The 25,509-nt window shown below is 46.6% G+C and overlaps 9 protein-coding genes across 9 annotated transcripts; 5 read left to right on the top strand and 4 right to left on the bottom strand.

Annotated features, from left to right (window-relative positions):
- The first annotated feature begins 2,278 nt into the window (after nt 1–2,278).
- aspf34 (cell wall protein PhiA) lies at nt 2,279–3,629 on the top strand. The gene is made up of 2 exons (XM_032068061.1): nt 2,279–3,179; nt 3,239–3,629. The coding sequence occupies exons 1-2, from the start codon at nt 2,900–2,902 to the stop codon at nt 3,484–3,486; spliced, it is 528 nt and encodes a 175-aa protein (XP_031924344.1). The 5' UTR covers nt 2,279–2,899; the 3' UTR covers nt 3,487–3,629.
- Nucleotides 3,630–4,950: 1,321 nt separating this feature from the next.
- On the top strand, nt 4,951–5,690 carry BDV27DRAFT_133313 (uncharacterized protein). The gene has a single exon (XM_032068060.1). It carries the CDS (start codon nt 5,028–5,030, stop codon nt 5,412–5,414), a length of 387 nt encoding a protein of 128 aa, XP_031924343.1. The 5' UTR covers nt 4,951–5,027; the 3' UTR covers nt 5,415–5,690.
- A 1,796-nt stretch (nt 5,691–7,486) lies between these two features.
- BDV27DRAFT_160880 (uncharacterized protein) lies at nt 7,487–7,780 on the top strand (the record flags this gene model as incomplete). Its single annotated transcript, XM_032073117.1, has 2 exons — nt 7,487–7,608; nt 7,672–7,780. The coding sequence occupies 2 exons, from the start codon at nt 7,487–7,489 to the stop codon at nt 7,778–7,780; spliced, it is 231 nt and encodes a 76-aa protein (XP_031924342.1).
- Nucleotides 7,781–7,965: 185 nt separating this feature from the next.
- BDV27DRAFT_30672 (uncharacterized protein) lies at nt 7,966–8,788 on the bottom strand. The gene has a single exon (XM_032076283.1). It carries the CDS (start codon nt 8,720–8,722, stop codon nt 8,273–8,275), a length of 450 nt encoding a protein of 149 aa, XP_031924341.1. The 5' UTR covers nt 8,723–8,788; the 3' UTR covers nt 7,966–8,272.
- A 3,144-nt stretch (nt 8,789–11,932) lies between these two features.
- On the top strand, nt 11,933–14,954 carry BDV27DRAFT_30665 (OPT oligopeptide transporter protein-domain-containing protein). The gene is made up of 10 exons (XM_032076282.1): nt 11,933–12,108; nt 12,168–12,460; nt 12,518–12,792; nt 12,838–13,052; nt 13,102–13,260; nt 13,334–13,431; nt 13,491–13,817; nt 13,884–14,066; nt 14,117–14,695; nt 14,758–14,954. The coding sequence occupies exons 1-10, from the start codon at nt 12,021–12,023 to the stop codon at nt 14,818–14,820; spliced, it is 2,280 nt and encodes a 759-aa protein (XP_031924340.1). The 5' UTR covers nt 11,933–12,020; the 3' UTR covers nt 14,821–14,954.
- Nucleotides 14,955–15,043: 89 nt separating this feature from the next.
- BDV27DRAFT_147970 (major intrinsic protein-domain-containing protein) lies at nt 15,044–16,247 on the bottom strand (the record flags this gene model as incomplete). The annotated part of the gene is made up of 4 exons (XM_032070837.1): nt 15,044–15,147; nt 15,203–15,273; nt 15,378–15,942; nt 16,007–16,247. 4 exons carry the CDS (start codon nt 16,245–16,247, stop codon nt 15,044–15,046), a joined length of 981 nt encoding a protein of 326 aa, XP_031924339.1.
- An 859-nt stretch (nt 16,248–17,106) lies between these two features.
- On the bottom strand, nt 17,107–18,264 carry BDV27DRAFT_167109 (glycerate kinase family protein; the record flags this gene model as incomplete). Its single annotated transcript, XM_032074378.1, has 1 exon — nt 17,107–18,264. The coding sequence occupies one exon, from the start codon at nt 18,262–18,264 to the stop codon at nt 17,107–17,109; it is 1,158 nt and encodes a 385-aa protein (XP_031924338.1).
- Nucleotides 18,265–19,196: 932 nt separating this feature from the next.
- BDV27DRAFT_147968 (MFS transporter) lies at nt 19,197–21,251 on the top strand (the record flags this gene model as incomplete). Its single annotated transcript, XM_032070836.1, has 7 exons — nt 19,197–19,475; nt 19,537–19,926; nt 19,979–20,084; nt 20,162–20,480; nt 20,537–20,666; nt 20,736–21,092; nt 21,219–21,251. The coding sequence occupies 7 exons, from the start codon at nt 19,197–19,199 to the stop codon at nt 21,249–21,251; spliced, it is 1,614 nt and encodes a 537-aa protein (XP_031924337.1).
- A 1,352-nt stretch (nt 21,252–22,603) lies between these two features.
- On the bottom strand, nt 22,604–25,311 carry BDV27DRAFT_147967 (putative nitrate reductase; the record flags this gene model as incomplete). The annotated part of the gene is made up of 5 exons (XM_032070835.1): nt 22,604–23,372; nt 23,426–23,537; nt 23,616–24,004; nt 24,060–24,223; nt 24,277–25,311. The coding sequence occupies 5 exons, from the start codon at nt 25,309–25,311 to the stop codon at nt 22,604–22,606; spliced, it is 2,469 nt and encodes an 822-aa protein (XP_031924336.1).
- Nucleotides 25,312–25,509: the final 198 nt, after the last annotated feature.

Raw genomic sequence — 25,509 nt, 5'->3', positions numbered from 1 at the left:
TCCCGCTTTGCTTGCACTTCTGTTTGTTCGTTCTTTCCTATCGTTGGGAAGGAATTCGAGTGTTATGATCTACTCATATCTTTTCTCTATGCCTTCGCTTATCCTATTTATTTCCTCCCATCTCCGGTTTTCCACTCTTCCTCGTCGCGACAGTTTCCAGCTGCACCATGACGAATACCTCATGACTCCGTTATTTCCCCATATCTACAATACTACATTTCCATAGATAGAAAAGGTGCATTACACGTGTAGAGAATTATAATCAGTCAATCGCAATTCAACGTTTCAAGTTATCTTACCTTGAGGTGAAAGTGTAGGCGGTACCCTGTAAGAGTTTCCGACCGAATATATATAACTGTACAGGTAGACACCCAAATACCCGATGCGCCGTCTACAGTAGTACTGAAAGATCCAGGCTCGTCATTTACCACCATTAATATACAAACATATCTCCTTTGTACAATCCGATCATAAATAGTGATTGGTTATTATCCCAGTTTATGTGGCTCCATCGTATCGATACTCAAGTTAAAACTTCTATCTACACACCCTTGACGCTTTTGTATGTAAGTATATTGTGAAGTTCATTAAACATTTTATAGCCTATCTCAACTAACAGATATTGCGTGGATGTGCATAAAGATAGCTCGTATTTACCATGGTAGATCTAAATAGTAATCACAACAATGTGAGATGCTCCATATATATTGTGGGAGGCCATGCTCTGGTTCTTGAAGCTCATGCACATGATTCGAGTCAAATTAGTCATTCAACCAAGTAGGATAGCATAGAAGAAAGAAGGAAATTACTGCCATCAGGAAGCTCAACTAGACCATGAATTTCAAAACCTTCTGGAAAACCGTTAGCCCCGATCGGTGCATTTGTGCTACGATGGAAGTGTTCAGAAGCATAGAACTGTATGTATCTACTGCACAGGTGATGCCCGCCTCTTCAGATGTATTAAGGATGCACACCGAGGTTGACTGTCCTAGCAACCATTGAAAAGGCGCCCTGTGATATCCTTGACTTATTCCTGAGCTCCACATCTTACTCAGGTTTCCCACAGTTTCTACCGTCTATGTTGTAGATAGAACACTGGATGGATACATCATTCCTGCCTTATGTTATACAAGTTTCGATAGACCCTTGACAATACTTCGACTCCAAGTGTCGTATCTTCTCTATTATACCTAGGGAAGTGGGCTAAGACAAGATGATATATAATTAAGCAGAACCAGATTCCTTCATGTGAGTCCTAGTCGAGAGACATGTCTTGCCCACGATCTGTGCAGAGTAGTCTGGTAACCTACAATAAACTTGATCCAGGAGGTAGAGCAGACTACTTTAAGCCAGGGGGAAGAATTATTTCCAGCTTTCTCATAGTCCCGTCGCAACCCCATCTTGCCGAATCTGGTGAGGACTGATCTAGCTGAACTATATTGGTGTCACATCTTTCTCAAGGGAGTAGTTGACCGGAGAAGTTAAATCGAAGAGCGACCTTATGGGTGGGCCGTGTACAAAAGTCGATTAGCCTAGCAGGTCCCGACGGATAACTACTGGGAGAATGCTCTCTTGATGGATGGATATGCCGGTCATTTGCTCCCGTTTTAGGCAGGGTAGGTACCAAAAATGGGACAAATGCTTATTGTATCTATCTCGAATTGACCGCTAGAACTAATGCCTGAATAAAATTTAGCAGAGCTCTTGAGTTGGAATGACCGATTCCCGGATAAGCTACGGAGTATGTCCGAACCTGCTGGTGATGTCAAGCATGTATCGGAGTTAACCGATATGCGTTGAGGCATTTTCCAGCACCTCACAAATTTCAAGACATGCAGCTTCTGGGTAATAGCTCTGCAGTCTACCGATCCTACAGTCACGTATAGTCGGTTGAAAGGTTCGAAATGTTCCCGTTTCTTCTGGAAATGTGGCTATTTGTTGCTGCGCCACAGCCGGCATCTCGCTCCGCATCCAAATTAACAGTTTCTGAAAATGTGGTTGGATCTGCATCCACTATTGATTTTTGCCCTAAATCATTGCCCCCCTGTCTTAGGCTGTAGAAAGCCCGCCCTGTGATATTGTTTTGTCTAGAGCTTCATGAATTTTCTACTATTCACGGGGACGTAATGAAGTATACCTCATCATCATGACAACAGGTGCGGTGTCCTGTCCCCCCTCTCGCTGGTGGGGGGTTTTCAGTGGCGTGAGGAGAATAATAAGGATATTAATCGAAGATCGACGCTTCATCTACTATGTTTAGGGCATTGCTCCGGATCAACTTCAATCTACGCAGCCAATGACGGATACTAGAATGAGACAATGTCTGTAATGTGGAGCAGCAGTTGTTCTTGTACCCGTTCAGAATCTCATCTCCGCGAAACAACTGTCTCTCCTAAAATTAACGATTAAATTAACGGCTCCTATTCCACGATCGGCTGCTCCCTAGATTTCCGAGGGCTACCGAGCGTGGCAACTGAGGGCACAGGGGCCCACGTGATGGATAAGACCCCAATTATATCGCTGACTTTGGGCCGAAATGAAACTAAAATCAAGGGACTGCGGAGTGGACCGGCTAATTATAGCTCTAAGTTGCCTATTCAGCAGGATGACAACATGGCGTCGGTTGAACTGCGGGATTCTCCTGTTGTTCTTAAGATTTCGATCTCGAGAGTGGGTAGTTAGCAAGCAGCTAGCGGATAATAGTTGACATCAAATGTCTTGGAAGAGACTCCATCGACTCGATCAGGTTGTCACTCTCAACATATAAAAGCCCTTCTCATCCCCCTTCTCCTTGCTATCATTCCTCTCATCGACCAACCAATCAATCGATCCATCTATCCAGTCGTTTTAAATACCCTCGTTTTCTACAAACCCACTCGTTTGCCATCAACCTTTCAAAATGCAGTTCAAGAACCTTGCTCTCGCTGCGTCCATCGCTGCTACTGCCGCCGCTGCCCCGGCCGCCGATGCCCCTAAGTACTTCGGCGTCATTGCTATCAAGTCCGGCAGCGCTGTCCAGAACGCTGCCTTCAGCGCCGCCCAGGGTAGCCTCATCGCTGGCCTCCAGAACAAGGGTTCCAGCTGCCCGGAGACCAGCTTCTACATCAACGACGGTGTTCTCAACATCTATGATAACACTGCCCGACCCCAGGAGGTCTACGTTGACCGCTCCGGCATGGGTACGTGATGCCTTCCACCCATACTCCAGTAGTTGCAGCGGAAGCTAACAATATCACAGGCCAGGGCAAGATTGGCTACACCGTTGGTGTCCAGCCCGCTCCCGCGAACGCCGAGCGCAAGGGCTGGTCTATTCAGGATGGCCACCTCCTGTTCGACGGATCCAGCCCCATCGCCTGCCCCGGTGTCGACGGCTACAGCATCTGGGCCTCCGCTGGTGTCGCTAACCCCGGTGGCAACAAGGACTGCGTTGGCATTGCTGCTCACATCGTTGAGACCAACGAACCCCAGCCTTGCTGGGCCAACTAAGTTTGTGCTTTAGTGTTTCGTTCTTTGGCGCAAGGACTTGTATAAAGGATCGATTTATCTTTGCGCGTCTTCTTTTGTATTGAGCGATTTGTGAATACTTGGTGCAAATACTTATTTAATATATAAACATTCCTCACACGGAACAAGTACCCTGTTTGTAAAGCGTAACCCCACTTTGTTTTTGTATCATTTTTTATTGTAGATGACCGCTACGCCGTATGCCACGGTTCTCGGGTTGAGGTGCAGATTCATGGCTGAACACTTATAGTTGCCTCGAATGATGATATAGAAGAGTTAACACTAGAGGGACTCAGTTCTAGAGCTTGATATTAAACGTCCAAGCAGATGGTTGTTTCTTTAACTTTCCCTGGCAGCGGATTGTGGATGTCAGTTCCGTTCTATGGACTAGTACATCTGCCAAACGTAACGTTACATTCGTAGATCTACGCCAGATGGTATTCTTTAGACTAAGAACATGGGAAACATGCTATTGATCATAATTGTCTCTTAACATGAGTGCTTGAACAAAGTGAACCAACTCCGTTATCATTACGTCAAGACCAATTCTAGCTTTCAGCGCAAGTGGGGATATGGTTCAGTCGTCGACGGTTGCAGCCGCGGGACCGGGCGGATAAACCGTTAGATAACTCTAATTGATGTCTAGAATATCTACATAACCACAAGAATTTATATGTGTATGTACGTATATGTTTTTCTTGTAGTGGCACGGTGATTTTAGTCGGAAGACACAGGTTCGAATGAGTTGTAGTGAGCTGGTCAATATTCGTACCACCAAGTACCCCGGATAAGCAATTGTCCCTCCTTTCAAGCCCTGCTCTCTGCCTATATACTATGCGACGTTATGGAGAAAATCATGCTGATGTTCTACGGAGTATATGTTGTGGATCTCGATAGTGACTTCATCATGTCTATGTCCACTCCACTAACATTCGGAGTGGAGGGCGTGTATGCTTTTACTGGACGTACAATGGGTCAACCAAGAAAGTAGATATAAAGTTTGTGACACTCGGCCAAACGCACAAAAGCTTGATGCTCTTACGTCTACCAAGCATCAGGCTGCTCAGCCTACGGTAGTCTTTCATTCCAGGTGCCAGAGAATCTTTAGACAGGATACATTACAAATGTAGACACCATGTTTCCAGGATATTGCATGCCAGTAAAGAGCGGCCCCATGGCGATTGGACTTCAGCTTTACCTCAAAGTTCGATCTGCTTCGGACAGCTCAAACTCCGACGAATGATTCAATGCGTTGAACATTACGCTCTTCCGCATGCAGCCATAAGGACTACCAGTACAGGTTATTATGTTTTTCTACCACGGAACTATGGGCCTGGGATCACCTTCATGATATAATTGACTCTGAATATGTGAAGCTTACCACGTCAACTAAGCTATATATATGGCAATAGTCACCATATCACATAGAGATTGCCTGGGTCACATAGAACAAGTACCAACGCAATTAGATCATTCAACCTCAAACCGCAAAACCAACCAGCCAAGCTGTGCTATCATCCAATATGAAGATCACAACTACCGTTGGCCTTCTCTTCACTTTCCTCACCTCCTCTGCTTCCGCTACTCCTTTCTTTTATGGCTGGTCAGACAGCGTGACCCTCCAACTTTCCAACGACTGGTCTGGCGCAAATGCCAAAGCCTCCGTTGCAACTGACGGCAAGCCACATCCAATCCAAAAGCTTTTCGACGACTCGGATCTCGAGAAGGACGGCAAGATCTATGCAACAAGCGCTCAGCTCACCGAATTCCACCATAATACCGTCTGTCGCGTGCTTCAGCACGACCCTAGGGTCGAAGTCACATTGGACGACGAGAATACTTGGTCGTTCCTGGACCGCGGTGCCTGGGTGGATGTACACCGTGGTGTGGTGATCTGTATTGAAAAATAGACAGGCCGCTGTTGTTTGATACGTACTGCAGGTATACTTGTCGATAGGGGTACATGCTCCTCTAAGTGAGGGTACCTATCATACAGCGTATTTTCTGTCAGAAGCTGTTAAATCAATTACTTGGTATGCACACGAAAATGGGTTATTTTGTCCGTATGAGGTTTTTGTTTCCTTTGTATTGTGGATAATTTCACTAGGTCTAGGGCAACAACATAGGATAACACTATCCTGAGACCTATGAGTATATAGTCGAATAATAGTAACTATTGGTCGGTATTTCTATGAAGACCAGATGAAGAAGACGGGAATACTGCATCTAGATCATTACGCTTGTAAGCAACAAACAAGGAACATAACCAAGTGGCCGATTAAAAATGGTAAATCAAATAGTCTCCATGAGTGCATGAAATAAGCATAGATGTGTAGATTAACAATTTGGCAGAACAGCTCGTGGCTAAAGATGATTCAATATCGCCGCCCTTCTACACGTACCAGAAGAAAATCAGGTAATGTCCAGCTCCTTGATGGATCGTGCAATAATCATTACAATCATGTCATTATGGCGGATCTGATCAAACCAGCTGCGACCTGTATGCCTGCCACTTCATGAGTAATTAATAACTTCTTGCACAATGGGATCTTTAGGAGATCCTAAACAAGCCAAGATCACCATTTCCCCCCGCACCGGTTGTGAAAGGCGCTTCCCGGAGACCATACATTCCAACTTGAGAGTTTACGCCGACCTTCGTTAGTCTGAGGAGCAATGACATATGCGCGGCTTGCATAAGTGCATATTGGAACTCTGCGATAGAGCCTAGTAGAGCTGACCGATGGTGTGGGAGAAGACACTGGTCCATTGCTAACGAATTTATTCACCTATACTCCGTAATGCGATGGCACTTTTGGATCATCCATTTCTCATAGCCCTGCAATTAACGCCGTGGCTTTTTGAAGCGTGAATAGATCGATGTTGGACTGTTACGTCTCCTCATTCAATCCTCGTAGATCCTGTCAGGTGCGATCAAAGCCCTGAGTCAGCCTTGTATAGGCACAGTTAGGAATTGCTAAAAGTGAATACAACTCAGTGCCAACTGATGCGATTGATTCCATTGTAAAGGTATGTGGATTAACATTCGTCCGATGTCTGCAGGAGATAATATTTACTATTCTTCTCATTAAGGATAGAGTGCACCTTTTGCCAACATCATATGGTCTACAGATTATCAAAATCATGTATTCGCGATAATTCAAGAACCGTGGGTTAGTTGGTGATTCAATCATGTATTGTTATGTTTATTATTGTTACCCCACCCCCTTTCTCTGATTTTCCAAGCAATCAGAGAAGCCTCAGGCTGTCAGGAAATGTAGCATTTTTCCAGGGGTCTTGGCGTGCCGCAGAAAATTTCCCCAGATTCTTTTCACCAACAAGCAATTCCTCCTGCTCTTGTCAACGGATAAAGCCCGGGGAGAATGTACTCCTGAAGAAAATATGAAACGAGAGCCTTATAGGGAATTGGGTGTATCTCATGACCTTGCGTAGAATGTTTTCTACTTGCTCCTTTGAACCTAGGCCTAGGCATTCCTCATGAATACTTCACAAGAGGTAATGATAGGGACGAAAACTCTTAGAACATATACGAAAAGGAAGAAGAAAAAGAAAAAAAAGTGTTGTACTCTGTATTCCATATACAAAATCCAGAGACCTTACCCAAATGGCAGCGCCAGTTGACTTGGGGCAGTCGCGGGAATTCGATTGATCAAAGGCCGTTTTCAGTTCAGGAGCCCTTGTTTCAGAATGTCAATTTTAGATACATTTCTTATCCGCATTCCGTCTAGTGTGGGAAAACCCCTTAAACCGGAGAGAAATCGAATGGGATTATTGGACTGTGGCCCAGACGCTAATAAGATTAGACTCCCACCGGTGGTTTGGCGCTAATTAATTCTCGAATTGTCCTGGACTCCTGCCTGCTTTCGTTCTCAGATCAGCCCCTGATCTTTCCTTTTAATCTTCCTTCTTCCCATGTTCTCGAACACCGATCGTCAATCCCATCCACCCTGCATTCGCCCTCAAGATGCCTCCAATGGCATCATCCCTGTGGATTCGCGACTGTGAGGGCGACGGCTCCTCGGACGCTTGCGAGAAGCCTGTCAGTAACTTCACTAAGAGTGGTGTCCCTGCCATCATCGTTGGAGTGTAAGTACTGTGGTGTTGCCAATTACGTGTGCCCTCAAGAGGGAGACTGATTGCATTTCTTAGTCTATTCCTCATCGCGGTCGGAGTCTGCTGTTATTTCCTTTATCGCAATAAGAAGAGAGATGCCGCAGAAGCAAAGGCGGCTCAAAAGTGGAATGAAGGCGACCTGTAAATCGCGTACTTCCACCAGCTTATCCCGACGAATCTCCGAGCAATCCAACCTTAGTCCCTAATACCCCTGTTCTCCGACTACACCACTTTGCTTTCCATTCTGTGAATGAGAGTTCCTACACCCAGGGAATTTAGCGTTGCTGAGCATCGCTATTAGTGATCAACAGTTCATATGTCGGATTCAATACGCGTGCGCGTTGCTTACGAGTGATACCACCGATAATCGCCTGCCACACGGGGAATAGCTGCCACGTAATTCGATGGTCTTACTGCGACTGGCACACAATACTATCCTAATGAGAATACACACGAGTTTGGTTATGTGCCTACATGGGTGATTTTTGGGAGGAATGAATACATGATGCAAGCATCCTACACCCTTGTCACGGATGCATTACATCAACGGTGCTAAATCGTTTCCTGTTCCGCTATTGATTTTTATTGCTTACTGCGTGATTTCGATTTGTCTTACGTTCTTTTCAGCGTTTGATTTTCAAGTTACCTGTGTATATATACCATTATCGACTTCAGATGTTGCATGTAAAACATATGGTTGATGCATAAAGAGACTGACTAAGCAATACAGTCGCGCTAAACGATCATAAACTCTAACCCGTGATCTCTCAGCGCGTCGGCTATGAGAATCCCGTGACAACGGTAGACCTACTCGGGATTGTTTGAAAAGATCGCCGCCCAGTGGGTCAAGCGGATGGTTGCGGTTATGTACTGTGTATACAAAAGGTGAAGCATAACCGCACCCGGTCGCATTCGGGAGTATCGCCGCAAACGAGCGCGTGAGGTTCGAGAACAGCTCGGCAGACGCAAGTTGCAGAAGAAAACTGAAAGCTTGATTCTTCTTCTGGTTGATGACATGGTCACATGGTTGTCCGTATGTTGGAGGTGCAGTTCGATTGCCTAGTTGATACTGTTTACCCACATACATAGTTCTGAATGATACGCCCTACGAGCTATGGGACTCGTCAAAGGGTAGTTAATGCGAATGACAAGCTACGTTGGCCATGACCGGGGACGTTTAGTATCTCAGTGTGGAGCTTATGCCTCCGGTATATGACTGTCGCTTGCGTAAGGATGGAAGCCGAATCTGTTATCTATACATCATCATCACGTGCTCCGACGCGCCCGATTCTGAGGGCTGGTAACAATAATCTCTTTTACCGTAATTTTAGAACTGAAATTCAAGCCATCAGCTACTAACCCAAGCAACACGCTGATATTTCCGAATGGTGGTTAATTGAAGGATGTAATGTGAATCGCACTTCTGCTCTGTCATGGACTAATCGGCATAAAACAGCTTTAGGACGGAGTAAGAGTCAATGTTGCTCGACGTTTGTCTGACGAGGTGCTTGTTGGCAACTATTGAAGGCAGAAGTAAAAGATTTTATATGTCAGAAGCTTGCTAACCGTTCGTGACGCTAATGGCGCGAGTACGCACTTGTCCACCTGCTGGATAATGCATGACATACCATTATCTCAAACAAGAGTCATGGGTTTTTGATAGAATATATGTCATAATATAATTAGCCTACGGGGCTCTCGTCAATGGTCAGCAAACTATGTGGAAGATGTTCAAATCTAAACAGTCTAACCTCGATTCTATACATACCACTAGGTATCAAAGATAGGACAGGAGTCTAACCCGAGGTTAGGCTTGCTTGAACACATGCTGGGTTGGTAAACGCCCTTCTATGTACTTTCTAATCCTAACCGGAGTGCAGTTGCCCTTCAAGAGGCCTGGAATTTTGACTACAGTACCTACACGTCTCATAATTGTAGGACAAGCAGAACTTTCGAGATAATTGTTATCATTCTAATATTGAACGTCGAACTGACCTTGAATGATATTGTCCAGATATACATCCTTTGTATTCTAACCCAGTATTATTTCCCACCTGACTTAACTAATCCATCGTGCACTCCAGAATCCAAAGCTAGACCCAAACCCTGCTTTCGGACCCGAGCCATTCATACATCCCACGGTTAGCATAATATTCTTTTGCTAATGAATAGAACCAGAGATTATTTTGAAAAAGTTACCTAATCGTATACCGCGTTTTATATGCGTTATCCGGACTATCCATTATATTTTCTCCCTTTCCCCCCAACGCGCGGCACGCAATTTGTGTTGGGAGTACTACCTGAATCTAGAACTCTTTTCCTGGTCCACTTATACTCCTATGTGGCTGCCTAATTGACTGCCAATTCTGTTCTCTGGCTTACCGGAAGTTACAGAACGACTTTCGCCTTTCAGCTGCCTTGCCCGTCCCGACTGATTCATGTATGCCTACATGTAGGACTTAGTAGATATAGGTGACCTTCTGACAGTGCGCTGTCATGGTGAGCTGATCCCTAGAATGGATAGCGTTCTAACCTGCTGGGTGAGATATTTGCCATAGAACCTGCTATTATATGGCCCTGTTTCAAGTACTGTGGCGTTCCTTATCGCTATGGTCCTGTATCTATGGCGAATTTCAAGAGACGAAGATCTTCTCTAAAACGCTTTCGTGAAGAATGGGAGAAGTACCACCGTAGCAAGGCGCGCTTGAGCGCTTCGCCATTTAACAAATCACTTGCTTATTTATTTGGTCGGATGCCGGGAGCCGCGTTTGGGGCGGATGCATATATATTAATGACTTCTCCTTATCTGAGCTTAGGATCGAGCTATACTCCCTGCTTTCATAGTTTGTATTCTGTATAACTGCTCTCGGGTTCTTGGCTCACGTTAAGTGTATCCGAGATACATGCTGCTGGGTGTAGATTGTAGTCAACCTGGTTAGACTAGCATGAACAACGGCCTGTCGTTTTAGTTATGTAACCTATGTGAGACTAATTGGATAAGCTTCCATGGATGAAAACCGCATGCTAATGGGATTTAGCGTCAAGGTATAGCGGGACAGATGTTTTACATGAGATTCTAATGTAAGAATTATGTGATTTCTTCGTTAATGTTCCGTTCGTCCGTAGTGGGATATGAACTCTCCCCCTGTTGGTGGACATTAGATGCAGCTAGGATGAACCCTGAGCAGAGTTGGGTATGCCAGCATGATGATCCTCCCGTCTTAACTATTGTAGATATGCAATGCAACCTGACGTATTTCATTATGTAATTCTCTAGCAAGTAGCCGTTTATCTTGTCTCTACGAAGTCTTATGTTGCAGCATAGGTGAAAAGGCGAAGAAGCCGAAGTACATCCGGTTGACCTAGAGTTGCATATTCAGAGGCGGAGTAGCCCTGTAGGGAGCGTGCAAACAATCTGATAAACCGTATTAATCAATCAACTGAGGCGGGGTCTATTTCCGGTTCCGCGGTAGCGCAGGAATAGTATTAATGAAGGTGGTATCAGTGACCATGATATGGAATATTATTGGTGGCTGCCGTTCGATAACGAATCCTTGTTCTTGTCTCGTCCTTCCAACCCACCCCTCCCGGTCTTCTGTACCGATTTATTTTGCTCATCGTCTGGGTTCTCGCTGTTCAATACCTTTCTAGGACTAACGTGTCAAAACCATTTCCCCATAATGAATGTCATGCGATGTTCTTCAGTTATAACATTAGGATATCTCCCACAATGCACGGCCCGAGGTTCGAGTTACTGTCCGTGCATGAGGTAATAAATGCCTCCATTCTAGGCAGAAGAATTCCGTTGGGTCCACAAAGCAGGGCTTTCATTGCCGGTCTCCACGGAACGGTCCCAATGCGGTAACCCGTGGCCCAACCCTCAGCCCTACAAAGCTTAGCCGAGTCTTGTTCGGCATAGGGCTGAGCCGGGCATGGAAACATTTTCTCTCGGATTCGGATGATAATATGTGTAGAAAAGGGCCTAAATACTGAAAATATTGTAAGAAGTGAACATTTTGTAAGTAGCCAAGTCGTATATTCTATGTAAGGTAGAGAAGACATGACTCTGCAGGGATCTCGCCCTTATCTGATGGCTTGTGGCAGGCGAGACATGCGATGATATGATGCCCCACTCAACCTATCTAATTTCGGGGATAGAGGCCCGCCAGAGCTGCCTGCTGTCCCACAGGGCTGGAGGGACCGGAATTTGACCGACAAATTGTGCAATGGACAGATCCTTTCCACCGAGAAGTTCCGATCGTTGGTTTTCTTTCATCCCCTTCCAGCTCTGCCACATGTTAAGATTAGATCTTATCTGATCAATATATCAATCATATCTGATCCGGCCGATGTCTCATTTTCCGGTTCAGATCTAAAGTTAAGCCATGGCCGTCGAGTGCAAGGAAGTAATTGCCAACGCAGAGCCAGAGCCGGAGCTGGAGGATAAGTCAGACGCTACGGAAAAAGATGATAGTAAGGCGCTACACTCCATCAGTTTCTGTTCTCCTTTTTGCTAACAGTAAACGCGGCAGACTCTTCGGTCGGTGAAATCCTACGGGCGGCTGGCATTGACACAGATGACGATGATCCAACGGAGCCCGTACTGACGGCGCGGATGTGGGTGCTGGGGATTGGATTCTGCATCGTCGTCAGCGGTCTAAACACATTGTATACTTTGAGAAATCCATCTATCACCATCTCATCGGCAGTCGTGCTTTTGCTGGCTTATCCGCTCGGAAAGCTCTGGGAGAAAGCCATCCCAAGTTGGAACGTTCCGCTTGGTGCGTGGTCTTTCAACCTGAACCCAGGCCCGTTCAATAAGAAGGTGAGAACTTCCAAATTATACGGAAGGTGTTGACACTGACCCACGCTATACGAATAGGAGCACATCCTAGTGTACGTCATGTCGAATTTAAGTATCTATGTTCGTCTCGGCGCAGATGTTTTGACCGAACAACAAATGTTCTTTGGTTATAAAGCTGGATGGGGATTCCAAATCATCATGACAATGGCAGGCTTCTTCGTCGGGCTATCGCTGGCGGGAATATTCCGATCGCTCGTCGTTCTACCTCATGAGCTCGTGTGGCCGGGACTACTGGGCACGTCAGCCCTCACATCTACGCTCCATGGGTCGAAGGAGAAGAATGCTCAGGCAATGTGAGTGCCTCTTATGCTACTATCGAAGCATCTAACCGTGTGCAGTGAAAGCTTCGGTTTCACAACCTGGAAGATATCGCGTTATGCCTTTTTCAGCTTGGTATTTTGCATCTCGTTCTGCTGGTACTGGTTTCCAGATTTTATCTTTCCCGCCTTGAGCTACTTTGCTTTCCCGTGTTGGATCGCACCTAAGAACACGGTTGTAAACCAGTTGTTTGGGATGAAGAGCGGCATGGGTCTCTTGCCGCTCACTTTTGATTGTGCGTGCGTCAACTCAATTTTCGACTCATAGCACTGACAATTGTATAGGGAGTCAAATATCTTATGTCGGATCTCCTCTCGTGGTCCCGTCTTGGGCAATTATCAATGTCTTCGGAGCACTAGTGTTCTGGATCTGGATCGTTGCCGTTGCTTGTTACTATACCAATACGTGGCACTCCGCTTACCTTCCCTTCCAGAGTTCTTCTGGTATGATCCACCCAATAAAGCGTATAATGACTGCTATTTCCCCAAAATATACCGCTAACTGTCGCAACAATAGTGTTCGATAACACAGGTAGCACATACAAGGCTGCGAAGATCGTGAACAAGGCTTCAAGATATCAGCTAGACGTGGCTAAATATGAAGCGTACTCACCGGTATGAGTCTTTCTCGAACATGACTTTACCTTGTCGAACAGTCTCGCTAACTACCATAGGTCTTTATGCCCGTGACCTATGCGTTAAATATGTTCGGTCTGTCATTCGCAACCCTCACCTCACTCGTGGTCTGGATGTTTCTCGAGAAGCGACAAGAGATTGCGGATGCCATGCGCCGGGTACGGCACAAGTTCGCAAAGGGCAATATAAAAGAGCTTTTTGCCTCAGACCATTCACAGAACGCAGAAGTGCCAATGTGGTGGTATCTTTGCACTACACTATTGGCGTTATTTCTCGCCATCTTTTCTGTAGAATATTGGGATGTGGAGCTGCGTTGGTACGGTGCATTGCTGGCGTGTGCTGTTGCTGTGTTCTTCTTTTCTCCGGTAGGTGACCAACAATTGTGAGCCAGCTCTGTGCAGGATATGTCACTGACAATGACTCTAAAATAGCTTGCCCTGGTCTATGCAACAGCGAACCAGAAAATAAATATCGACATCTTCTGCCGAATTGTAGCCGGTTTTGTTTTTGAGGGTCGTGTTCTCGCTAACATCTGGTTCTTCAACCTTGGATACGTAACAACCATCAAGGGCCTCTACTTCTGCCAGGATATGAAATTAGGCATCTATTTCAATGTTTGTGGTCCTTGTACAAGTCAATTACTCTAAACTAACCCATCGACCAGATCCCGCCACGAAAACTCTTCATCGCACAATGCGGAGGCATAATAGCGGGCACATTAAGCAGCGTATGCGTCCTCAACTGGGGCCTGGGCAACATCCAAGGTGTCTGCACAAACGACGCAGTGAATGGATTCAGCTGCCCATTCTCCCGGACGCATTTCAACACGAGTCTGATCTGGGGTGCTATCGGACCGCGTCGCTTCTTCAACAATAAGACCGGATATCACTCACTTCTTTACTTCTTTATCATCGGCGCTGTACTTCCCGTGATTGTGTTCGTCGCTAGACGGCGGTATCCGAAGAGCGCTATCTTACAGAAATTCCACGTTCCTCTCTTCCTCGGCGGACTGAACTATCTCCCGCCTGCAACGGGAACGACATATGGTAGTTGGGCTCTTGTGGGATTGGCCTTTGGATGGATTATAAGGAAGCGGCTGTATGCATGGTGGTATAAGTTTAATTTCGTGCTGAGTGCTGCTTTGGATTCCTCTGTTTCCGTCGCTGGGGTTGTGATCTTCTTTGCTATCTTTTTCTCTGGGGCTTCGTCGCATTTCAGTTGGTGGGGGACAAAAGTTTATAAAGTGAGTGATATTGACCTCTGATATTGGAATTTGGTGGATTAAAAATACTGACAAGAAGTTAGGATACGTGCGATTGGAAAGGCTGTTCGTATCTCCCTATCCCGGAAAGTGGGAAGTTTGCATGATGAAGCTGGAGGTATATCGGTGGCTCTTGCTGTGCTAGAGCTCCTTCAATGGAAGTGAGAGTATCAGATGAATCAATTAGAATTGTGAATTAATTGGTATGTATATGTTGATAGCTGAGTAGGTTATATATATATAGGGAGTTGTACATAGATTTGACGTGATTGAATCATCAATAATTACAGGATGTATATAGACGCCATCCTTAATATATTACTATATGTCTCAACCATCCGCCACAGTTGCGTCGTAAGCGACCTTCAATGCCCCCAAGGAGGAGCGATAAAGTAGACAATGCCGTGCCCTATGGAGGCAGCGAGAGGACCGACCTTTTGATGACAACTATGTTAGACCGGCAGACATACGCTTATATTTTGTACATACCCAATGAATCCAATGGTATCCCGGAAAGCTGGTAGCTACATAGACGCCGAAGCATCGGGCCGGATTTAACGCTGTCATGTAAACAATGTGTCAGCACACCATCCTCTATATATATATATATATTTTTTTTTTTTTTTTTTTTTAATTTGACCAGATTGTTCGTCTCTGGTGTTACTCACAAGCTCCAGCATACCCAGCGCGGGTGAAAGAAGAGCCCCAGCTCACAACGCCCAGAGTCATCCCTACTAAAAAGGGAGACAATGCAGCTCCATAGATAGAACCTTGTCTTGGATCCAAACCAACCCCAAAGGACAGGAAAATCAGGACCAAGCAGAAGATAAACTCGAGCAGGAATGCCTCATCTACAGGCACCAGGCGGGTATTCACTGTGCAGCCTCCTACGGTGAAGTCCCTAGACCCATACCCGCTTTGAAGCATAAAGCCAGCCAATGCACCGCCAAGGGTTTGTCCGAGAAGGTAAATGACCATTCGAGGGAGCGATATCAAACGGGCGAAAAAGGTAGCCAACGTAATGGTCGGGTTGAGATGGCTACCACTCACGTTTGAAAAAGAGAAAATAAATAGAGTCAGGAACAGCCAGTTGCTAATACCACCAAAGAGTGGTCCTAGAAATGTCGAGGTAGAGAATATACCGGACGGTGAAGTCGCACTGACATTTGCTGACGCCGAAGCTGGTCGTACGGCCATCCAAGATGTCACGAACACCATCATCATGGTACCTGGTGGCTAAGGTAAGCTTTTCTATAATTGAAGGTTCAATGCCCGCCTTGATAACGCGCTCACCCATGCATTCGATGAAGCCGAACTTCCAGAGGTCAATATCCCAGAATCCGCGCAGGTCGAATCCCTCACGGAATGTCATCAGCGGCGCCGCATCCGGCACCTTCTTTAAGAGGTCCGCATTGTCGGGGTCAGTGCGGTCGACTACAAGCCCTTGGTTGCCGCCAATCCTTCCGGCGAAAGGCTGTATAATGGGCCTGCGCCGTGGCATGTTGCCACTGTCGGGGAAGGCCGTGCGATCCATGATGGCAGGATGCACGTCTCGTTGGGAGGATTAGAAGCTCCTATTAAATTCCTGACCTCAGGATATAAGATATCAAAGTAGGGCGAGATTATGAATAAATTTAGACTTTCCACGTGGTTATGGTCAGCGATTCTCGGGCCTTAACTGTTGGATGACCTCACGACTGCCGGTGTGGTTCACTCTCCACGTCTACCTTGATAGAGAACCATGAAAACGTTGCTATTTTTCAGAGGTCAATCTCTCACAAGCCAAAGAGAATCCTCCCTAACTTGTAAATTAACCTCAAGGCCCCGTATCTCTGGCTATTATACGTTTGGAAAATTAGCGGTGCCTAATACCGCTTATTAGAGTTTAGGTTGGGTTAATTAGCTGAAGCTCACATAAGGATTAGATAAAGCTTATACCGAGATTAATAATCAACTAGAGCTTCCAGCTAACTATTTCACGGTTTTACTCCAGAGTGCTACATATAGTTCATATTTAACGTCATCGTCATAGACCTGCAACAGACTAGCCCTATGTACGAGTGGCTTTGGTGGACCTCCAGTTTCTCGTTGCCTACATTCTGCTGGAAAGAATTTGCTATTTACCAAGCGCCAAGGCTGCTGATCCCCAGTGAGTTGACGACGACATCTCACCTCAGCAGGAAATTGTCGTGATGATCTGCTAGTATGGGTTGATTAACCATAATATCGAGGTCTTGGTTAGATATGGTAGATAAGATTAGAATTTCTATAGTGAAAGGTATACGAATCTAGAGTGTAGTCATAAATTTAGCATTCTGTGAAATAATAATCTCGATTCTTATCCTGGTATAGGTAAATGGGTCATAAATCATCCGTCCCATGCGCGCTCATTCTCACCATCTGGCCAACTTGCGGCCAACGACCACCATACGCATTACGCCTTCTGCACTCTCCGTCAAGAGTCGTTCAGCCTCCGCAATAGCCTCTTCCAGAGTGGATGGCCGCTGGAGGATTGAGGCATACGCGTTGATTCCAACGTCGTAATTCACCTCTGCCTCGTCTCCAATCGTACCGGCCAGCACAATGACCGGGATCTGATACTTCTTCGCCCGTATCGCAACCTCCGCTGGGATCTTTCCTCTCGGAGTCTGGTAATCAATACCCCCTTCGGCAGTGAATACCAGATCGCAATCTTCAAACAGTTCTTCAATATTAAAATACTCCATGATGGCCTCATACCGTGGACGAAGCATCGCACCTAAGAGCAGCAAGCCAGTGCCTAACCCGCCGGACGCTCCACTTCCGGGCATCTCCGATACGTCACGGCCCAGAACGTGCTTACAAGCAGAAGCGTAAATATCCAACGCAGCTTGTAACACCTCTGTCTGTTTGGGGGACGCGCCTTTCTGTGGACCATAGACATACGCCACTCCGTTCGGCCCGCAGAGGACGTTCTTCCAGTTACAGGCAACCTCGATCTCGACTTCTTTCAGACGAGGATGTAATCTGGAAAGATCGATACTCTCCAGGGCGATTAATGACTCGCCACCTCCAGCACGAGGGATCTCGGTGCCATCATGACTGATCAATCGTGCCCCAAGGGCCTGAAGCATCCCGGCCCCACCGTCACTGGTGCCAGAGTCTCCGCAGCCCACAATGATACGCTGCACCCCTTCATCCAGCGCAGAGGCGATCAGTTGCCCTACCCCAAATGTAGTTGTAATACATGGGTTTCGGCAGTCGCGAGGTACTAGGCTCAGTCCAGCAGCAGCAGCAATCTCAATAACTGCTGTCTTGGACTGGCCCAGTTCGACGACCCCATAGAACGAGGAAATCGGTGTACCAACAGGACCAGTGACAATGGCCTTGCGCATTTGCCCACCCGCAGCAGCAACCAGGGCATGTGCAAAGCCTTCGCCGCCGTCCGCGAGTGGTACCTTGCGTATCTTGGAAGACGGTAGTGCCCGAATGATGCCCGCCTCGATGCAGCTGGCCGCAGTCGGAGGGTCAATACTTCCCTTGAACCCAGATGGACAGACCAATACATTCATTGTGGAGATATAAACAAACAAATAAATAAATAAATAAATATGGAGAAACGAATGTTGTCGTTGAAGTCTTTGGGTAGATGAACGAGAGTATGAATACGAACGAGTGTTGTGAATATTTCTCGGCAGGAAGACAGCTGCCATTGGGACCGCGGCAACCTTTTATACAATATCAAGATCCAGGAATAGGACAGCAGGCGAAGCCACAAAAAATCATTTCCTCATATCTTCTTGTGCGTTCGGTCCCTTCAGTCCCTCTCTATTGTCCTCTGACGGGTCACAAGACCGCCCAAATGTCGTTGATTTCGCCAAACCGATGAGGCACGGCCACAAACCACACCCTGGACCCTGAGACAGAAGCCACAGAGGTGACTGACAAGCATCGTTTCTAAAATTACTTAATGCGGTTGCCTAGGCCTAAGGCATATATCGCTCTCGCGTGGGCATGATAGACCCGCTTGGCGGAGAAAGCCCTAAGCGATGCTGTGATCGACGGCAGAATTTCTCTAAGAATGGCATCTAAAGGCTCGTTTGGGGACTGAGCTACTGGGAAAGATCGGATCTATGGGTCCACGAGGACAATTTCCCAATTCTACTTGAAATTTGGCCACTTAGCAAAGCCACAAACCCAAGCCCGATAAACTGCTGCCTTTCTCCTTGGCCAAACAAAAATTTAAAAATCCTCTCCATTGGGCGCCATATTCTTTTCTGCACAGCCTTATTACATTGAACCTGAATGAAACAGGCGATATGGACAATGAAAATGGATTATTCGGTAACCGAAGTCAGTGTGGAGTGGGAGCAACACTTGGAGATGGACATAAAAGTGTAACAAGGATCCAATGACACCGGGAAAAAGCACCTCGCAGTACGTTTCTTTTCGTCTATCTCTCTGCCCGGACTTTTGCTCGCCTTAGCCAGACGCTCCTCACATCATGTCACATTTTGTCCCGAGGCATAGTCGTGACGAGGAGGATGGAATGATTCCCCTCCCGTCCGTTCAATTCTACACGGAGTACAACTCTCGATATGATACTCCTGTCCCCGCAGTTCGTCTGAGTTCAGAACCTTACCAGAGGCACGATACAGCGTCAGATAGTACTCGTGACGATTCTGAATTAGATGAAGACCATGGCACAAACAGTGCTGAACCACATCCACGCTCTCATGATAGCCAGAAGAGTCGTCTGTTATTTGTGGATCAGGATTCACTGGTACGTCTCCTCTTAACTTTATTTCCAGTCCTGGTATATGCTAGGTACTGATGCAGAATAGGTGACATGGTCCGGCCCAGATGACCCATCCAACCCTCTCAATTGGAGTCGTCCGAGGAAATGGATCTCAACACTCTTAGTATCTTGCTTTACCTTTATCTCCCCTGTATCCTCCACTATGGTAGCACCTGCTTTATCAACCATGGCGGATGAGTTTGGAATTCAGTCTGATATCAAGCAATATCTCCTCATGTCAATCTTCTTACTAGCCTATGCGCTGGGGCCGTTCATCATTGCACCACTCTCTGAGATGTACGGACGTGTAGTCGTACTGCAGTCCGCGAACATGTTTTATTTAGTTTTCAACACCGTATGTGGGTTTGCTACTTCTGGGAACCAGATGCTCGCTTTTCGTTTCCTCAGTGGATTCGGTGGTAGTGCTCCACAAGCGGTATGTATGCAGGCTCATTTGTTTGATGGCAAATTTGCTAATTTCTTCCTAGATTGGAGGAGGTGTTCTCAGTGATTGTTGGCGCAAAGAGGAACGAGGAGCAGCAACGGCAATCTACAGCCTGATGCCGTTTATCGGGCCCGCTGTTGGTCCTATTGGTAAGTGCCGAGAGGACCATTCTGTCATACCCCACAATAGAAGGAAACCCCGGAGCTAATACGAGCCTTGGACGCAGCGGGTGGGTACTTAACAGATTACCTGTCATGGCGGTGGATCTTCTGGGTTGTGTCCATGGCCGATGCCCTCGTACAGCTACTAGCGTTCCTGTTTCTGCGCGAAACCTATGCCCCCAAGATTCTTGCAACTAGAAAACGAAAGCTGCAGGAATTGACAGGTAACCACCGGCTCCACACCGAGTATGATAAGCCCGACCGGACATTTGGCCACGTCCTACGGAAGAACCTTATTCGTCCGCTCCGAATGCTTTGTACCCAGCCAGCCATCCAAGCCCTGTCCCTATACAGGGGCTACCAGTATGGGCTGATGTATCTTGTGTGAGAAAGCCTCTAGCCTATATGATATCTAAGGTTTTAACACCCATATGTTGCAGCCTAGCATCCTTCCCTCTGGTGTGGGAGGGCGTATACAGCCAAGGAAAGGGCATAGCCAGCTTGAACTATATCTCGCTTGGAATAGGCTTTGTGATCGGGCTTCAATTCTGTGGTCGGGCTGTTGACATAGTGAGTATTTCATTGACCAATGGCGATCCTTACCCTGCAGGTGAAGCATGCTAACCGTAGGACTTGAAGATATATGTGCGCCTGCAGAAACGTTATGACCATCCAGGGCGGCCCGAATTCCGCATTCCGCTGATGCTCCCAGGCGGGCTACTTGTCCCTATTGGTTTATTTCTCTATGGATGGAGTGCTCAGTACCGCACGCACTGGATCGTACCCAACATCGGTGCCGCAATCTTTGCGATCGGGCTGATCATCTCCTTCCAGTGTGCTCAGACCTATGTTGTCGACGCCTATACCCGCTATGCCGCCAGTGCTACTGGTGCCGCGGCATTTGTACGAACATTAGCTGGGTTTGCCTTTCCGTTATTTGCGGAGAGCCTTTATCGTGCACTGGGCCTGGGATGGGGAAATAGCCTACTCGCATTCGTCAGTTTGGCACTTGGCATTGCTGCGCCGTTGCTGTTGTGGTACCACGGGGAATGGCTAAGAGCAAAAAGCCCGTATTGTGCAGGATAGAGTAATTGATTGTCATGTTTTTGCTCGGCTACCTAGGCTTGGGTCGAAAGTGAAAATCAGAAGTTGTGATGGGCTTCACTGTACAAGTTGACGTTGACTCCATGGCAGTGGCAGTGCATATATCCGTGCCCCAATGGTTGTCGGGGCCGAAGGGTCCCAGCTTTGCCCTAACGCTAATTGTAGTCTTGGAGTTTCTAGGCAAAAGCTAGATATTTTCTTGGTACAGCGAATAGTACTAGTCATATGTATATGTTCTTGGAGGCAGAAGCATAGAGACTGTGATTGATGACAAATTTATTTCCTATGACCTTCTTGATGGTATGGTTTCTATTTTTGGGTCTATAGAATTACCTCTACATTGGATTGAGATAGCTAAGAGGCAAAGAATACATTAGAGTTTCTAGGCTAATAGATCCATGGGTGGTGATAACTACCATTCCAAGCAGCATTCCCTCTATGCCCTGTGCGTGATGCATTCTAGCATCCACTTTCTCAGTTACGCTATAGGATACTCCCCGGACCTGCCAGACTCCATCTACCCTGACGACCAATGCAGCAGAATGATAATGACCCGACGTAGGGTTTAAACTCTTTTCGAGATCCAGAAACTATTGTCTCATGATGTAACTTCCAGGCAGCAATCTATTTATAAACTAGATCGGATCATCAAGCCCATGGGTAACACACTTCAGTGCTGTCAGGTAGGCGTCACTCATCGCCTACGCTCCTCTTTACCTTTCGTTTAAGTCTAATAATGTAATCTCCCCTCCAGAGGTCGATATTACAAGCAGCACACAGCAAATATCATCCCTCACCGCTACCATGTCAAATACCCTCACGTCATCCCGGCCTTCAGACTTTAAACCAATCTTCCATGATGGGTTTAATCTCTTGTCAGATGATGTCTAGAGCTGGGACAACAGATGTAGGCTCTAATTAAAAATAAACTGAAGGAGTTGAACGACATTATAATTTATGCCAGCTAATATATAGAGATACAGCTGCACTAGGTTGTATCTCTAGGGGGTATAGGATGTCATATGGCATATGATGATATAACATAGCGAACGGGTGTCTGAGACATTCAATTCCCTGCAACATATATATTTCTAAATAAATCATCATTAGTCAAATTATTTAGTTTCTCCGAGCTAGGAAGCTAATGAAGTGGCTGTGCTATTAACGGTGCGAGGTTAGGATCGTCTGCGAATAGGCGGCGCACTTTCGTAGATTAGTTCTATAGTGGGTAGAAATGACCCCCATTTTATTTGTACAATCTATAGCAGCATACTTCCTGAATGCTTCCTAGCATTCAACCGTTGGCATGTCTAATGTTCCGCTGGAACGACCCTTCATTCAATGACTGCTTTTTATTTCTTTGCCTCTGTGTATTTTATTGTCCTGGGCCCTTAAGATGGGGTTCAGAAACCGAACAAGTTCTTGTCTTCGTCATATCCCCAGGCTTGTAGAACGGGAAGGACTGCTTTTTGGATCATGGTTGGCGGCCCACAGAGAAGTGCTACATTGCGATGATCGGGCTCAAAGGCATGTTTCTTGATAATGTCCTCGTTTACATGTCCTTTGAGACCATTCCAGTCATCTCCAGGATGGGATAGCACGTGGGCAATCTCCACTTGGGCACTGTGCTTTTTGGATAATTGCTCCAGCTCTCCTTTCATCAGTATATCGTTTTCAGATTTATTAGCGTCAATTACTCTGAGCTTAGTTTTATCGGTTTCATCTCCTAGGATCCGCGCAATGATCTGATATCCTGGTGTGACACCGGATCCTCCAAGGATCAAAGAAATTTTGTCGAAGGTATAGGTCTTGTCATCGATACCGAAGCGGCCATGGCCTTGATAGCGAATCTCACCGGACGGACCTTTGACTTCGACCTCTTCCCCTTCCTGAAGACAATCAAGAATATTGCTCATGGTACCACCAGGCTGATCCCGATCTGGGAAATATGTCTTGACAACGAGGTCAAAAGTCCCGTCCTCTTCGCTATCCAAGACAGGTCTTACTGGAGTATAGGGACGGAAGACCAGGCTATCCTTGAAATGGAAGCCGAGTTGAATATGCTGTCCTGTTTCCAGGCCAAGCTTTGTAGCCGAGTGTGAGAGGCCGAATGTGTATCGCTGGGTATCCTGGGAGAGGCGTGTAGTCTTGACCAGCTTCGCACGACTCCACCTTGTTATCGATTAGGATCGTGCCACAATCATGTTATGCAGATGGAAACTTACATGTGCTCATTAAGAGCAGCCTTACTGTCTCCTCCCTCGGTGTGCGACAACTCCTCTTTCTTGTGTTTAGCATCCTTTTGCATATGGGCCATCGCCTTGTCCGTAACTTGTCCTATAATGCACTCTGTACGATTGTCTCAGCAATTCAAATAGTATAGACCGAAAGAAGACTGACGCGTTTGATACTGACCTTTCAGTTTCTCCTGCGCATAGTTATCATGGATACTTTCAAACTCCTCGGTGGTATCCATATGCACGGCTCCAGCATGGGCCATAATTGGTCCTTTCCCGCCAGGGTGCCAGCTCAAGACACTGGTAGCGTCATACACATTCCCGTTTATCACAATCCAACAATCGTCTTCAGTATGGTGTTTCTCGATCTCATCTCGAGTGAACTGTTTCCCAGGAGCGGATGCCTTCCGCCTAACCTCTTCGATCTGTTCCTCGGTTGATTCCCTCATCCAGCCGTTGGTACCATTCCCTTGCTCAACGGGATGTCTGAATAGTAGGTACGCGTCTTCGTTAGCGGGATCATCGTATATCTCTGGTATCACTTGATACCAGCAGTTGTTCATCATCCTACGGGAAGATTAGCATAGTTATTGGCAATATCCTTAGATCAGCATTATGTTACCCTTCCAGATTCCACACTGGCTTTGGAGGTTGTGTGTTCTTATGCTCATCAAAGGCACGTACAATAATGCTCTCTGCACGAGCGAGCTTTGTTATGTCGATGTCAACGTGCCAATGCAACCAGGTCCAAAACTTCTTGCCGTGTCGCATCGGTGCTTCAGGATACTAGGAGGGTTTAGCCAGTTATGGAAGAATGGTCTTGAGGGAGATACGCTCACCTTGCGCACACAGTAGAGCCAGGTATCGCCACCGTTCAAACTAATCTCCACCCTGTCTATCTCATTCCCGCCTCCGTTATAAGCAAAGCCTTCGGTACGATATGTTTTACCTTTCTTCATGTCCGCCAAATTGATTTTCTCTCCTTGTGATGGCTTCACAATTACCGAGTTCAGCATCTGTTGCGTGCACAGAGTGCTAGGATGGTGATACATAATTTTCGCAATTTCAGATTCAGAGTCGGTGACGAAGCTGGGTAGCTGTCGGTTATCATATATGTGGTAATAGCTATCGTTTTCGAATTCAGTGACCCAGACTTTCGTCAACCATTTGATAGATCGTGCTCCCACCCATCCGGGGAGCATTAACCGCAGTGGATAACCATGGTCAGGGGGAATCGGATGGTCATTCATCTCATATGCCAATAACACATCATTAGTGGGATCCATGACATATGATAGAGGAACACAGGTTGCATATTCGCCCTCGCCCAACTGATCGGCACCCTTATAATGGACCCAAAAGCACTTCTCAGGCTCTCTCTCCATCAGCTGTGTAGCACCCGCCTCCAGAAGGACATCGCGAAGTAGCACACCTTTCCAATACGAGCAGCCCGCCGCGGCGGTGGTGAAGTTGAACCCGCGCGTGCGTTTGATCATGTTGAGTTCTTTCCGACGACTACCATCGCAGGCAAGGAAAACAGGTATGTTGATGCTGGTGAACTGATCTATTAACTCATCCATGCCAAAGGTCAATTGCCTGTCGACAACTACATCGAGTTTGTGATTTTCCCAGAGTAAATGTGGTACGGCTCCGTGATTACGGACATAGTGGATGGGGGATGGTGTGATAAGACCAGCGTTGAACAAAGTTGTTAGATCAGCTTCTGCATTCATCGGATGCTTTCCCGTGAGACGCTTCAAGCCCTTGCTACGAGGGACCCAACTATCTGGGGAAAACTGGTCTGCCTCGTCGATCTGTTCCGGAAGTGCCTCATCGTGAAAGGGAGAGCGACCACGCCCATCATTTTGCCTCATCGATGATCGGTATTTCTGCTCATATTGCAGGCATTTCATCAAAGCCGCTTCCTCAAATGACATCTCCCGCTTAACGTCCTTTTTTGCACCCTCCTCTTGATCCTTTGACTGCTCTTTAGCATCACCTTTCTTCCCTCGACCTTGCTCTTCTACCTCTGCCTTTGCCTTCCTTTTCTCTTCCTCCTCTTTCTTTGCCAG

The sequence above is a fragment of the Aspergillus caelatus genome (genome assembly GCF_009193585.1).
Source record: "Aspergillus caelatus strain CBS 763.97 unplaced genomic scaffold BDV27scaffold_180, whole genome shotgun sequence".
NCBI lineage: Eukaryota > Fungi > Ascomycota > Eurotiomycetes > Eurotiales > Aspergillaceae > Aspergillus > Aspergillus caelatus.
This window is presented reverse-complemented; position numbering and strand designations above follow the sequence as displayed.